Source organism: Portunus trituberculatus, chromosome 47 (assembly GCF_017591435.1).
Source record: "Portunus trituberculatus isolate SZX2019 chromosome 47, ASM1759143v1, whole genome shotgun sequence".
Classification (NCBI taxonomy): domain Eukaryota; kingdom Metazoa; phylum Arthropoda; class Malacostraca; order Decapoda; family Portunidae; genus Portunus; species Portunus trituberculatus.
In genome coordinates, this window is record NC_059301.1 from 13,728,758 (window position 1) to 13,742,253 (window position 13,496).

Below are 13,496 nucleotides of genomic sequence, written 5' to 3' on the forward strand. Positions count from 1 at the left end.
ATAATATAATTAAATAAAGGGGAAATAATGCGCTGGCCCTCACACGCCCTCCCTTAAAAGAAAAAATTTTGGAAATAAAAAAACATTTGCAAAATAAAAAAAAAAAAAGGCATGGAACTGATTAAAGGGAATGGCCCCGGCACAGACAATCAGCTACAACGTTGTCTGCTCCTCTTATTTATCTTACTATGACATTGTACTCCTGGGCTCACTCTGTATGGGGGCCACTTGACAGGCTTTTCGTCCCCAACATTAATATCGTGTGTTTTTAACTGTGTCCTGCCCGGGACACTGCTAAACACTGAAGAGTACTTTCTCAGCCGCTCAAGCAACTCATATTGCTGATCCCCTAAATGTTCAACCTTCTCTTTCAAGAGATGGAGGCTATTCCGTTCCCACTGCCCTGTAGGAACAACAGGTTCAGGCCCAATAACTTCTGGAGCCTCTCCCTCCCGGCAGAAAAATAAAACTGAAGATGCCTCTTGCACGGCAGAACTAAAAGAGCCCTTCTGGCTAGTAGAACGAAAATAGGGCTTCAGCATGTTAACGTGACACAGCTGAGCCCTCTTGCGCCGGTCAGGAGTGACCACCAGGTAGTCGAGGTCACCTACCTTCTTCTCTATAATATAGGGGCCACTATAGCGGGCAGCAAGCGGCTGGCCCTGAAGTGGTAACAGCACGAGCACTTCATCTCCAGGGCAAAACTCCGATACTCGGCCCTTCGGTCATAATACCCCTTCATACTCTGCTGGGCCTTACACAGGTGGGCCTGCGCCACCTCTAATGCCTTGGCTAGTCTTTCTCGACTGCTCATAATGCTCTTAAGCAGTGAGACAGGGCGCTCAGGCGACGGCTGACACCAAGCCTCCCGAACTACGTCGAGCGGTCCACGCACTCGGTGTCCAAACACTAGCTGATTGGGTGAGAAACCCAAGGACTCAGTGGGCGCTTCTCTCACCGCAAATAAGACAAAGGGGACACCCTCGTCCCAATCCTTCTCTCTCTCCATGCAGAAACTCTTGAGCATGGTTTTGAGAGTTTGATGATGTCTCCCAGGGCTCCCTGAGACTGTGGATGATAAGCACTGGACACAATATGCTTGATCCCCCACGCAGTCATCGTATCCTTAAACAACTTTGAAGTAAAGTTGGTCCCCTGATCGGACTGCAGCTCTGCTGGCAATCCAAAGTGTGTAAAGAAGGTTAACAAAGCCTTCAGCACCACCTTAGAGTGAGTGCTTCTCAGGGGAATTGCTTCAGGATACCGCGTGGTAACATCCATTATGGTCAACAAATACTTGTGACCAGCCCTGGTAGTAGGCAGAGGACCTACTATATCAATCAAAACCCTCGTGAAGGGAGGATCAACAGCAGGGATAGGGTGGAGTGGCGCCACAGGGGGGTGTCTGATTAGGCTTGCCCACCACTTGACAAGTGTGGCAGCACTTAAGAATCGTGGCTACTTCTCCAGACATGCTGGGCCACCAAAAATTGCGACGCAGGCGAGCGACGGTCTTTCGGATGCCCAGGTGTCCTGCCATGGGCCCCTCATGTGCCAACAGCACAAGTGCCTCACGCAGCTTCTGCGGCACAACTACTTGCAATAACTCACCACCGTCACTCTCCTGCCATCTACGACACAACACCCCTTGATGCAAGACAAACTCCTCACTTCCCTCACCCACTCGAGCAAAGAAGGAGGCCAACGCCGGGTCCTCCTGCTGCCTACGAATGAGCTCTGCAGGCTCTAGCTGGGTAAGAGAAAGGGGGACTATAGGGTCATGGGGTTGAGGCAACGCTGCAACCCTACGTCCCACACGGCATCGAGGACGGAGAGCTCACTCGGTATGGGGGCCACTTGACAGGCTTTTCGTCCCCAACATTAATATCGTGTGTTTTTAACTGTGTCCTGCTCGGGACACTGCTAAACACTGAAGAGTACTTTCTCAGCCGCTGAAGCAACTCATATTGCTGATCCCCTAAATGTGCAACCTTCTCTTTCAAGAGATGGAGGCTATTCCGTTCCCACTGCCCTGTAGGAACAACAGGTTCAGGTGTGTGTGTGTGTGTGTGTATGTGTGAGAGACAATTTAACTGTCTGAACATTTGCTTCTTGCTTGGTGGAATACCATAAGAAAACTCTCAATGTCATTCACAAAAAGGAAAATAGAAAAGAATCTGAGAGAAATAACAGCTTATTTTTTAGGCATTTCTGATATTCCATTGGTGGCACCTTTGAAAACTGTAGTCTATACTTACACCACACCATGTTATTGAGTTGAAAGGGAGGTCACAGCAGGGAGAGGACTAACAGACCAGTGTGCAGTTTGTCAGGTGTTCGGGATGGTGTGCAGCGCAGAGAGGCGACCAACACAGCAGGAGGTCGTCATCCTTGGGAAGCAACAAACCACCATTGCAAGACATTGAGAATGTGGCCTCTTATATCAAGCAGCAGGCAAACAGCATCCTGGTGATGGTTGGGGCAGGCATGAGCACACCCTCTGGGATTCCTGACTTTAGGTGAGTTGAAAAATTATTATTATTATTATTATTATTATTATTATTATTATTATTATTATTATTATTATTATTATCATTATTATTGATGTTAAATGTACAGCTACTATTTGTATCATGGTATGTGGTATATACTATTTCTCATGCTGTTAACATAGAATTATACTATTAATATTGCATTCAATTTATGTTCCAGGATTTTTGTATTTTATTCATTGTTAACTAATTTTACTGATTGTAGTTTGTGTTGTGCAGGTCTCCAGGGACTGGCCTGTATGACAACCTGCAGAAGTATGACCTGCCATACCATGAGGCAATCTTTGACATCCACTACTTCATGATGGACCCTCGGCCTTTCTTTACTTTGGGTGAGCAACAGATGGGTGAAGCTGTGTTGCCTAACAGAGTAAACTTGTCAGAGGCCAAGAACACATTATGTGCTGGCTTTCATTCTATTTGAATTACATCCATGTGTGGTCTGTGTCCACATCAACTTCACTTCAGAAACATTCATGACAATAAGGACCAGTTTCAGGTAAAGGAGATAGTAGTATAAGGAACCACTTGGAGTCCTCTCTGTCTGTAGGAAACAACAAATACATTGATAGTATTACATGTGATCATGTTTTTACTCATTTATAATAGTTTACTCTGAACATAGTTTGTAGGGTTTTCTTTTGTAAAATCAAAGAAAACTAAACTGAAACTTTTTAAAGTCTATTTTCATTACTTATTTCTCACTTTTATGTGTGGTAGTGATACTAATCATGATTTGCATTGCAACTTTTGGGCCGCCGTGGTATAGTGGAACCATGCGTGCTTTGGGATCCGAGGGGTCTCCAAGGGCACGGGTTCGAATTCTGTCCACGGTCTGAGTGTAGGTTGGGCTTCCTCGCTCGGGGCAACGGTTTCCTAGCGGGTGGGCTTTGAGATAGGAGGTACCCTAAAAAGTATCCCCTTTAGTCCATAAATTCCTGTGAAAAGCCCACATGGTATAAATAAAAAAAAAAAAAAAAAAACTTTAATTGGCATCTCTTTTCAATTATAGTATTTTGATATTAACCTTGATATGATCAGTTTTTGAAGTCTCATAATCTTTAAACAAGTTGTACCAACTGTTCTGTGATGGATAGTGTCAGTGTTATTCCTAAAATGAACCAAAAATTGCTAGATATATATATAGAGAGACAGAAATTATCTTTTGTTTCAGCTCAAGACCTGTGCCCAGGAGTGAACTACAAGCCCAACACTGCTCACCACTTCCTGAGGCTGCTGCATGAGGAGGGCAAGCTGCAGATGGTCTACACACAGAACATTGATGGTCTGGAAAGATGTGAGTCAATCTTTTGAGTTGAAAAGAAGGCAGGCTAAGCATGTCTCTAGTTGAATATTTAATTCCTTACATATTCATGTTAACTGGTCTCAAATTACAGAATATTAATGAAAATTAGTATGGACTGATGCAATTGGTAACGTAATGTAAGAAATATCAGAAAGGCTGCAAGAAGCTGCCAGGCCTACATGTGGCAATCACTGCTGCCAACATTAGATTTTAGCATCCATGATCTGAAAGTATGTAGCTAGATGAATATCATACATTTATTTATAAATCCTTATGAAGTTATGCTAAATTTGGCCAGTAGAAATACTATTTGAGATCACCTATTTGTTTCTTATCAGTGTAGCTTGCAAAAGAGTTTTCTTTTTCTTTTTTTTTTTTATGTGAGGAATGATGAAGTACTCAGCTGGTGTGTTGTCAAAAGTAAAGTTCTGGATAAAATACACCATTGTTCAGGGGCAGTTTGTTTCATGATATAGAGTTGTCATCTTTACAGTCAACACTGCACACACTGCACAGTTCTTTGTGGCAGTTAGGTCTTCTTAGAAACTTGAAGATCATCCTTCTAGTAAGAGTCAGTAAGAACTATATTGATTTGTGATAATTGAGGCTTACATGACTAATACTTCAATCATACCATTGATATGAAATGTATGAAGAAGTTTGACTAAATTTCCAAACTTCAATTGACAAATGTGCAGAGAGCTTGTCAATGTTGCCACCTTTTTATATCAATCCCTTTATTTGAACTGAGCTGGACATTTATCCTGCACTGTGAAGCAATGGATTGTTTATTATGCACAACTTTGCATATAGGATATAATTTCCATTGCTTAGATTGTTTATTTTTAATGTGCATTTTATATCCAGATCCGGGTGTTTACTTTAGAGGTGAAGCTATTGTGCTGTGCTAAAGTGGAAGTGTTATGATGGTAAGAAGGTTTGATGAGATACAGATAATGCCTGGAGTCTAAACTTAAGGAGGTGAAAGATTCTCTGCCTCTGATTCCATAATTGTGGTTTTACTTCAGTCTAATGTATCCTTTCTCTTTCCATCAAGTGGCTGGAATACCTGAGGAGAAACTTGTTGAAGCTCACGGCTCCTTTGCCACGGCTTCCTGCACGCTGTGTGGCCGACGGCACGATGCTGACCAGGTGAAGAGAGCAATAGTTGAGGGAGCCGTGCCTGTGTTGTGTGAGGCGGCCAAGTGTAAGGTAATTGCTTACTTTTGAGCCAAGAATTATAAATGAAGAATGATTTTTGTCATGAACCATCCAAGGTGTGTGGTTGATCCTGTACAATCAGGACAGGAGTCATTTCTCTTCTCCATCAGGACTCAGGGCTCTAAGAGTATTGTGGATGTAAAAGTTTTCTGCCTGCCCTCTCTTTTTGGGCTAGACAGGTTTGGTGTATCAGTGTTTGTATGCATTTTTTCATATATATTTTGTATTAGGAATTTTAAATTTCTCCAGCCAACCTGCTACTGCTAATGTGTCTTTTCACAAATAATTCTGATGTCTCTTTTCCTCTCCCATGCATATGTGTTGTTATTATTACATTGAAACTGAAGCATCCTCTAATTCATGTGTTCACCACCAGACTTTCACCATTCTAATTACATGTAAACTCTATATTTCTTAATCCTTCACTAGTTGTTAGCATTCAGATGATTAGTAGTTATAGAATGTTTTAAGCATACGTATTTTTTATTCTTGTTTGTCTCACATTTGTTTGATCTTGTAATGAAAGATGACATGGAGAGAAATCTAACTTAGCTCAACCAAACCCATATGTGGATGTTTAGTAGGAGTTTATATCACCACTTTGACCACTTGTAAATTCAAAGGTGCATAAAGTTACTGAACTATAAAAGAAGTTTTCAAGGTAATATTGTGCATTAAGGATTGAGTTTTAGTATGAAGGATGAGCTAAACTGTTTTTGTTCCTCCACACAGGGCAAAGTGAAGCCAGACATTGTATTCTTTGGTGAGAATCTTCCCTCAGTGTTTTGGGACTACCATCTGCAGGTTCCCTTCACTGACCTTCTGCTGGTGATGGGCACATCCCTTGAGGTGACTGTATGCATGTACTGTACCACCACCTAAGAAAGAGGGGGGCACTGAACTACGGCTCTAGAAATAGTGAAGAAATGGCTCACTGTGTGTTGGTCCTTAACCCCTTCAGTACTGAGACACATTTTTACATGAGTTTTGGGTACCTATGATTAGACAAATTTTATTGACATTAGGAAGGGTCTGGAGATCAGAAGATTAATGGCCATTGTTTTCACAATTTTAATCTCCACATAATTTTCTGAAGCTGTATAAAATCACGATATAGTAAGAAGAATGAATATGAAAACATTTCATGGTAGTGAAGAGGTTAAAGAAAGGTTAAAAGGATAATCTAAATTATAAGATAAATTGTTAGTATTGAAGATTTCCTCTTGATATTGTTTGAATGAGAGAAAAGGAAAGTACAAATGCAGGTAAGGAGTTCCAGATTTCCTAAGCTTGTCTGTATGTGCTGCTTGTGCTCATTCAAGTACATGAAATCTTAAGACAAGCTACAAAAGCCATCAAGCCTAAATTAAGCAAACTGATTAACAAGTCTATTCCATTTATTTCTTCCTTTGTCTTGGAGCAATTTTCTTCCATACTTTTTTTAATGTAACATTATCAAGCCTGAATGTATTATTTCTTTCCTATCCTGAATACTGACTGTGAATTTTTTGTAATAATGAGTTGGATGTGGTGTGCTGAGGCTTCTCAGTGGTCCACCAGACTGTCCCTCTTTGCCAGGGGCTGATGGGGCTAAGGGTGTGAGAGATGTGTGTGTATGAATGAGTGGTGCCTTGTTTGGGTCAGCCCATGTGGACTTTACAAATTGTAATAAGAGTGTAATTCCTTTGTAAATTGTGATTCACTTGTAGCATTGTGCAGTACAATGAGTATACACTTTTCAAGAAGACATATTTGAGGTGTTGACAGCCTTACTTGTAATCCTGCAGGTGTACCCTTTTGCTAAGATAGCGGATGAGGTGACCCGCCAAACACCAAGAGTTCTCATCAACCTGAGCGCGGTGGGAAGCTTTGGTTCTCGAGACAATGACACCGTGTTGGGGGGAGACCTGGTGCACACTGTGGAGGAACTGACTAAGGCTCTTGGCTGGGAGGAGAAGCTTAGAGCCCTTGAGAATAATTACTTTTTACAGAATGGTAATGAAGAATGAGTTCCCTTTTAGACTTGCTCATTTCAGGATATAAATTGTTTGTATTTATATATAAAAATGTTATGAATGGCATTACTGCTACTATTTTGTAAATTGAAGTTTGTACATATTTTCTTAATAGTTTGGTAATAAGCATAATTATTTTTTTTTATGTAATACAATGTTTCTTGTTGATAAATGATGAGTTTCAATACAGTACCTTCATTATCTGTGTGCTTTCCCTTGTCTAGTAGGACATGGTATGGAGAATGGGGATTCCTTGTTCCCTGGCTCCATTCCAGTTAGTTGCCTCTTACACCATGCAGGGAACACAGTGACAATACTCTTAGCCTCTGCTGCCAGACTTTCCCTCTCCACCTGTAGTCATTGGAGCCAAGAGTGTGAGACTGTGGTGCCTTATCTGGGCTGTCCTGTGTGGGATTGCCAATCTACTAAACAGAATTGACAGATTTGATGCCCAGTTACAGTGTGCAGGCTTGAGGAACATGCTTAGTCTTGTATTATTCTTTCTTTGGATACTGTTTACTTCATGCCATAATCATTTTCAGTTCATTGCAAATATCTGTGCTACTATGAGAGAAACTCTACTTAATTTTTTTGTGCTAATCAAATGCCTTTATAATTGCATATTTTCTTGTGTTCCTTCAAATGGCCAATCTTTCTTTTATTTCAGCAATAATATTTAATTCTTGCTTTTCTTTATTTTGTGTGTTTATCAAATATTTTTTTAATTGCATATTTTCTTCATTTACCTCAAATGGTCAATCTCTCTTTTGTTTCAGCATCAATATTTCTTTTCTAATTCTTTTTTTTTATTTGTTTTCTTTCTTCTGTGTGTGTGTTTATCAAATATCTTTTTACATATTTACATATTTTCTTGTCCCCCCTTAAATGGTATGTCTTTCTTTTGTTCCTGCAATAGCATGTAATTTTTATTATTTCCATTCATTCTTTATTTGTATTTTTTAGGAAGGAAATGATTATGAATATAAGAGAGAAGCAACTTGTCTGGTCTATCTGCCTCTCAAGGGTGATGCCAGGCAAGTGTCAAGTGTCAAACTGTTACTTTTAATTTCTCTTCCCAAGATTACATTTTTACCATCATCTTATACATGTGTTTTTTTTTTTCTTTACTGTTTTATTTAGTTATTTATTTCTTTTATATATGTGTGTGTCTGAGGGGAGATTTAGAACTGGTTCCTATGATACAGTATTTATGATTTTATGCCAAAACTTATGTGTTGGAGAAGCTCAAGCTTAAGGAAAATGGAGTCTAAAGCAGGCATCACCATCATTTTATTTGTTTATGTATTACTTTTACATGTAAGAAACACTTGCAATAAGGATAAAGAAGAGTACAAATTCATACCGACAGGAGAGCCACAAGACATGAGGGAGTGTGGTGAGGCAGAAGAGTTTGTGGACAAGATTGTGTTCAGTATAGAGATAAAATTGACCAAAGCTAGTGATGCACTTGGAATGAATAGTATTTTCTTAGTATTGTAGTTTTCATAGCAAATTTAGAGACAGACTTTATATTAGAGTAGAACTTGACTTCCAGAAAGCCCAGGCAAACTTCAATTCCAAGAAACATTCCTTGTCTGTATTCTTAGATAACTTGATGATTCATATTGATTACTTTTAATTAGTTTTGGTGCATGACACTACATAGGAAGTATCATGCATCTACTTTGATCCTGGGGTAGGAGTAGGTATAGATAGGGTAGGGAACATATGCCTGTATTCAGAAACACCTTCCCCTTTCACAACAACAAATTTCCAGGGCCACAGAGACAACGGGCTGGGTTTTCAAGACAGTTTCTCCTTTTAGTAAACAAAAAATCTTGCCAGAACCATAAAAATACTCCTAAAAACACAAGTATTTTCAACTGGAGCCCTTGGAAAGCAGTGATGGTGGGAGAACAAATTGATTCAAGAATTACAGTCTCATTATGAAGTGGCTGCAGTAGATCAGAGAAAGTTGTTGGGCCTTGTTGTGGATGTGCTGTGTTGTGCCAGGACAGGAGTTGCTATAGTACTCGTACAGAGGGCCAAAAGACATTCCCTTTTCAATAAGACCAAGAGTGTGAATGTGTTGTGCATTGTCTGGGCCAACACATGTGGGATTGACTGCTGGTCAGGTATATAGCTAGAGAGACTGAATTATCATGCTGTGATGGAGAGTATTGGTATTTTTAAGGGTGTCTCCATGATCTTGGTGATAATTTATCAAGAATTCTTTCTCAATAATAAAACATCCATGAAAATCACGTCAATTATTCCTGTCACATTTGAATGTAATCCTGGTGAGAGAACAAAGCATTTCAGATACGTGTGAATGATGCTAATGTTAAAGTGATTTATTGATGCTAGTGTGTGTGGGTGTAATAATAATAATAATAATACGGTTTATTAGTAATTGCAGTATATACATACTGAAAATGTACATATGGGGATTGAGGGAAACTTAAGATTAGAATCTTAACTTAGCTGTTTATGGTTGTTTATGGTTCGCACCATGGGGGGGATAGCATTACGTGAAAATTTACATATGGATATTAAGAGAGATTCAAGATGAGAACCTAACTTAGCTTGTGTGTGTGTGTGTTTTAAAGTGTACATCAAAGACTGAAAACATTTAGGTAAATTTAAGACGGAAAAAAATCCCAGGATGGAAACTCATACATGAATCCTCCAAACTGCCTTGTATGTATCAAAAATACAAATAAATTAATAGATAATGCATAGAGAGAAATAAAATAAAGTAAAAGGAAATGCAGATAAGGTTTACAAATTATTAATCTTCCTACATTGATACACGCTCTTGAACGCCCATCCTCCCTACTTCCCCCTTTCATATGACACTCCTCTCAACTTTTTCTTCATTAACTTCTGCAACATTTGCAGTCTTGGATCTAATTTTCAATCTGTAGAACACCACCTCTCCTCTGCTAAACTATCTTTTCCTCACCGAAACACAGCTCTCTGAAGATACTGACAGTAGCCCCTTCTCTGTTCCTTCCTATTTTCTCTATCCTCATTTTCATTCCAAAGCTGAATGTTGCATCTTTGTGTGCAATAACTTGACTTATTCTTGTGTCCACACTCTTGAATCTTCAAGTCTTCCACCATATGGCTTTGACTCAATAGTCACTCTCTAACTAATTTGATCTGTTTTGTCTCTCTGACTATAAGAAATTCTTTGACTACTTAACTTCTGAAGTGGAGCACATTCTGTCCCTTTATCCTTTTGTGGAGATCTCCATTCTTGGAGATTTCAATGTTCACCACCAGCTTTGGGTTTCCTCTCCCTTCACTGACCATCCTGGTAAAGTAGCTTTTAACTTTGCTATCCTCCATAACTTAGAACAATTGGTGCAACATCCTACTTGTACTCCTGACCATCTTGGAGACATGCCCAATGTTCTTGACTTCTTTCTTTCCTCTAATCCTTGTGCTTATCTTTTCTGTTGGGCTCCTCCAATCACAATCTCATATCTTTTGTCCTATTTTTCCAATCCCTCCTCAGGATCCCCCAAGGAAGAGGTGACTCAGGCATTTTGCATCTGCCATTTGGGGGACCTGAGGAGGTATTATGCTGATTTTCCCTGGAATTATTACTGTTTGGATGTTAGAAACCCATCTCAGTGTGTTGAACGCATAACAGAGGTGCTAGTGTCTGGCATGGAGACACATATTCCTCATTCTTTCTCTTAACCTAAACCTTTTAAACCTAAGTTTACCACAGCCTGTTCTCGTGCAGTACATGATAGGGAGGTTGTCCACAAAAAAGGACTTGAGCCTTCCATCACTTGAATCTCATGCACTTTATATTTCTGTCTGGAATCATGCCAAGTCTATTTTTCAACTTGCCAAACAGTCACAAATAGAAAATATAGAAATCTTTCAAACTCCAACTCCTCTCAGACTTCTGGTATCTGGCCAAAAACATCTTCAATAACTTTACTTCTTCGTTGTTCCCTTTTTTATTTCATCCTGATGACACCACTGCCATCTCTTTCTAATGCTGAACTCTCTTCTCAGACCTTTTGCTAATAACTCCATCTGGGATTATTCTGATTTTGTCCCTCCCTCTTCTCCTCCCTCTTACTATTTCACGCTATAATTGAAATTCTCCGTAATGATGTTTTCCATGCCCTCGCTGGCCTAAACCTACGGAAGGCTTATGGACCTGATGGGGTCCCTCCTATTGTTCTCAGAATCTGTGTCTTCGTATTACAGCATGCCTGGTCAAGCTCTTTCAACTCCATCGACTTCTTTATTTCCTTCTTACTGGAAGTTTGCCTACATTCAGCCAATTCCTAAAAAGGATGACCATTTTAATTCCTCAAACTACCACTCTATGCCTTTAAAATTACTTGTCTATAGTTTTTAATCAATCCTCAATAGAAAGATTCTCAAACATCTGTCAATTCACAATCTTCGATCTGATCGCCAGTATGGTCTCCGTCAGGACTGCTCTATTAATGATCTTCTGGCTTTCCTTACTGAGTCTTGGTCATCCTCTTTTAGAAATTTCAGTGAAACTTTTGCTGTTGTGTTAGACATATCAAAAGCTTTTGATAAGGTTTGGCACAAAGCTTTGATCTCAAAACTACCATCCTATGGCTTCTATCTTTCTCTCTACAGCTTTATCTCAAGTTTCCTCTTCAGTAGTTCTATTGCTGCTGTGGTAGACAGCTCCTGTTCTCCTAAATCTATTAACAGTGGCATTCCTCACGGTTTTGTCCTGTCCTGACAGAGATAGACAGACAGATAGATTGGGAAGACAAGAGAGAATATAGAAAGAAAATACACATGGAGAGATGAAAAGAGGAACACATATGGAGACAAATATAAAAGGATTGAAATAGAGACATGTCATCCTTGATGGATAAATTGGAGGGAAGGAATCAATAAAAAAAAAAAAAAAATGAAAAATATGAAGAAATATCTAGAAACAGTTAAAATCGGATGAAACCTAGATATAAAAAAAAATCGGATAGAAAAAAATCGAGATGAACGCAACCTCCTGGCCTGGCCCGGGCCACCCCTTCCTCCTGCCTTCCCGCGAGGCAGCCTCCTGGCCTGGCCCTGGCCGCCCCTCCGTCCTGCCCTCCCGCGGGGCAGCCTCCTGGCCTGGCCCTGACCATCTCAGAGCTGTCCCTCCCTCCCCGCCTCCAAAGGCAACGATCCCTCCTCTTCCTGGCTGCATTCCCTCCCCATCCCCCCTCCCACCTAATCCTCCCCATTCAACCTCCCCCACTGGGTAACCGTGTGCCCAGTGGGGCAGGCTACCCCGCTCAGTCAAGGAAGTTCTCCTGCAGGGAAGAGTACACCAGGGTGATCAGGGTAAGGATGTGGAAAAATAGGATTGTGTTTAAAAGAACGGCTGTGTGAGTGAGTGAGTGAGTGAATTATGGGGTGAAGATGAGAATCAAGAACCGACTGAGGGTGCAAGTGTGAAGTGAGTGAATGACGGGACCTGTGATGAAAGGAGTGATGTGTAATGGAGAAACCATCAATATGAAAGTTGAATAGGTCGTCTTTATTCACAACGTTTTTCTTTATCCATATGTTCATACATAATGAATTTCAAGGCCATTCTTCGAAGAAATTTCTGGTATTTTTATTTTGTAATTTGAGTGGAAAAATCCCGACCAATTTAGTACATAATTAAAAAATACATCATTGATCTTTGTACATAAGGTTGTTAATGCTAAGAAACTAGGAAATTTTAGAACCCTATTAGACAGATTTATGAGGATAATAGGAGGAAACACAGCTCGTATAATGTTCTTATGTTATATCTTTGCAAAGAGGAGGATGGCAAGAGTAAAAATAATGATCATAATAACCTATTTGCATACCAGGCTGAGATATCCATTTAAGGAAGTCGTGTGTTCATGAGGGCTGGTCGCCATTCCCCTCCCACCCGCTTCATTGTGGCGGTACTCGTAAAAATACAAGGGCGGGGGTTGCCGGTCCCCTCACTGCCCCTCTGAGGCGCACTTTACGACACGTGCGTGCGGTGTTTTTGGAGTGAGGCAAATCTTTCTTCTAGGATTATTCCTGCAATAGCGAGGCGTGAAGGGACAAGTCATCTCTCTCTCTCCCCATCTCCCCTCCCCTCCTCTCTCTCTCTCTCTCTCTCTCTCTCTCTCTAGTATTTCAAAATTCAGTACTTTCCTCGTGGTAATTGTGTAAGATTTCGTGGTTCTCAGTACGAACAATTCAAGTTTTCACATACTTATTATCACTTACATAACTTCACAACGGCTAGGAATTCCAATATTTCCTTAGTTGTCATAGGTAAATAGGAGAAACACTGCAAATTTCCCATAGTTCAGTATATCAAATAGTTCCCTTCAGTAATGGCGCAGTAGCTTCCGATTTGGAGAAATAACG

At 40.3% G+C, this 13,496-nt stretch overlaps 2 protein-coding genes across 3 annotated transcripts in view; both read left to right on the forward strand.

Moving 5' to 3' along the window:
* The window catches only part of LOC123520726 (putative neural-cadherin 2), a 174,748-nt gene extending 172,298 nt beyond the window's left edge, over positions 1-2,450 (forward strand). For both annotated transcript variants that reach the window (XM_045283278.1, XM_045283279.1), the window contains exon 27: positions 2,326-2,450. The gene's annotated coding sequence lies outside the window, so the exon portion shown is untranslated. The remainder of the gene's footprint in view (positions 1-2,325) is intronic.
* Positions 131-8,594, forward strand: LOC123498153 (NAD-dependent protein deacetylase sirtuin-3-like). Its single transcript, XM_045245323.1, has 9 exons — positions 131-215; positions 2,354-2,519; positions 2,772-2,953; positions 3,727-3,849; positions 4,916-5,070; positions 5,812-5,928; positions 6,867-7,074; positions 7,452-7,580; positions 8,464-8,594. Exons 1-9 carry the CDS (start codon positions 131-133, stop codon positions 8,592-8,594), a joined length of 1,296 nt encoding a protein of 431 aa, XP_045101258.1.
* Positions 8,595-13,496: the final 4,902 nt, after the last annotated feature.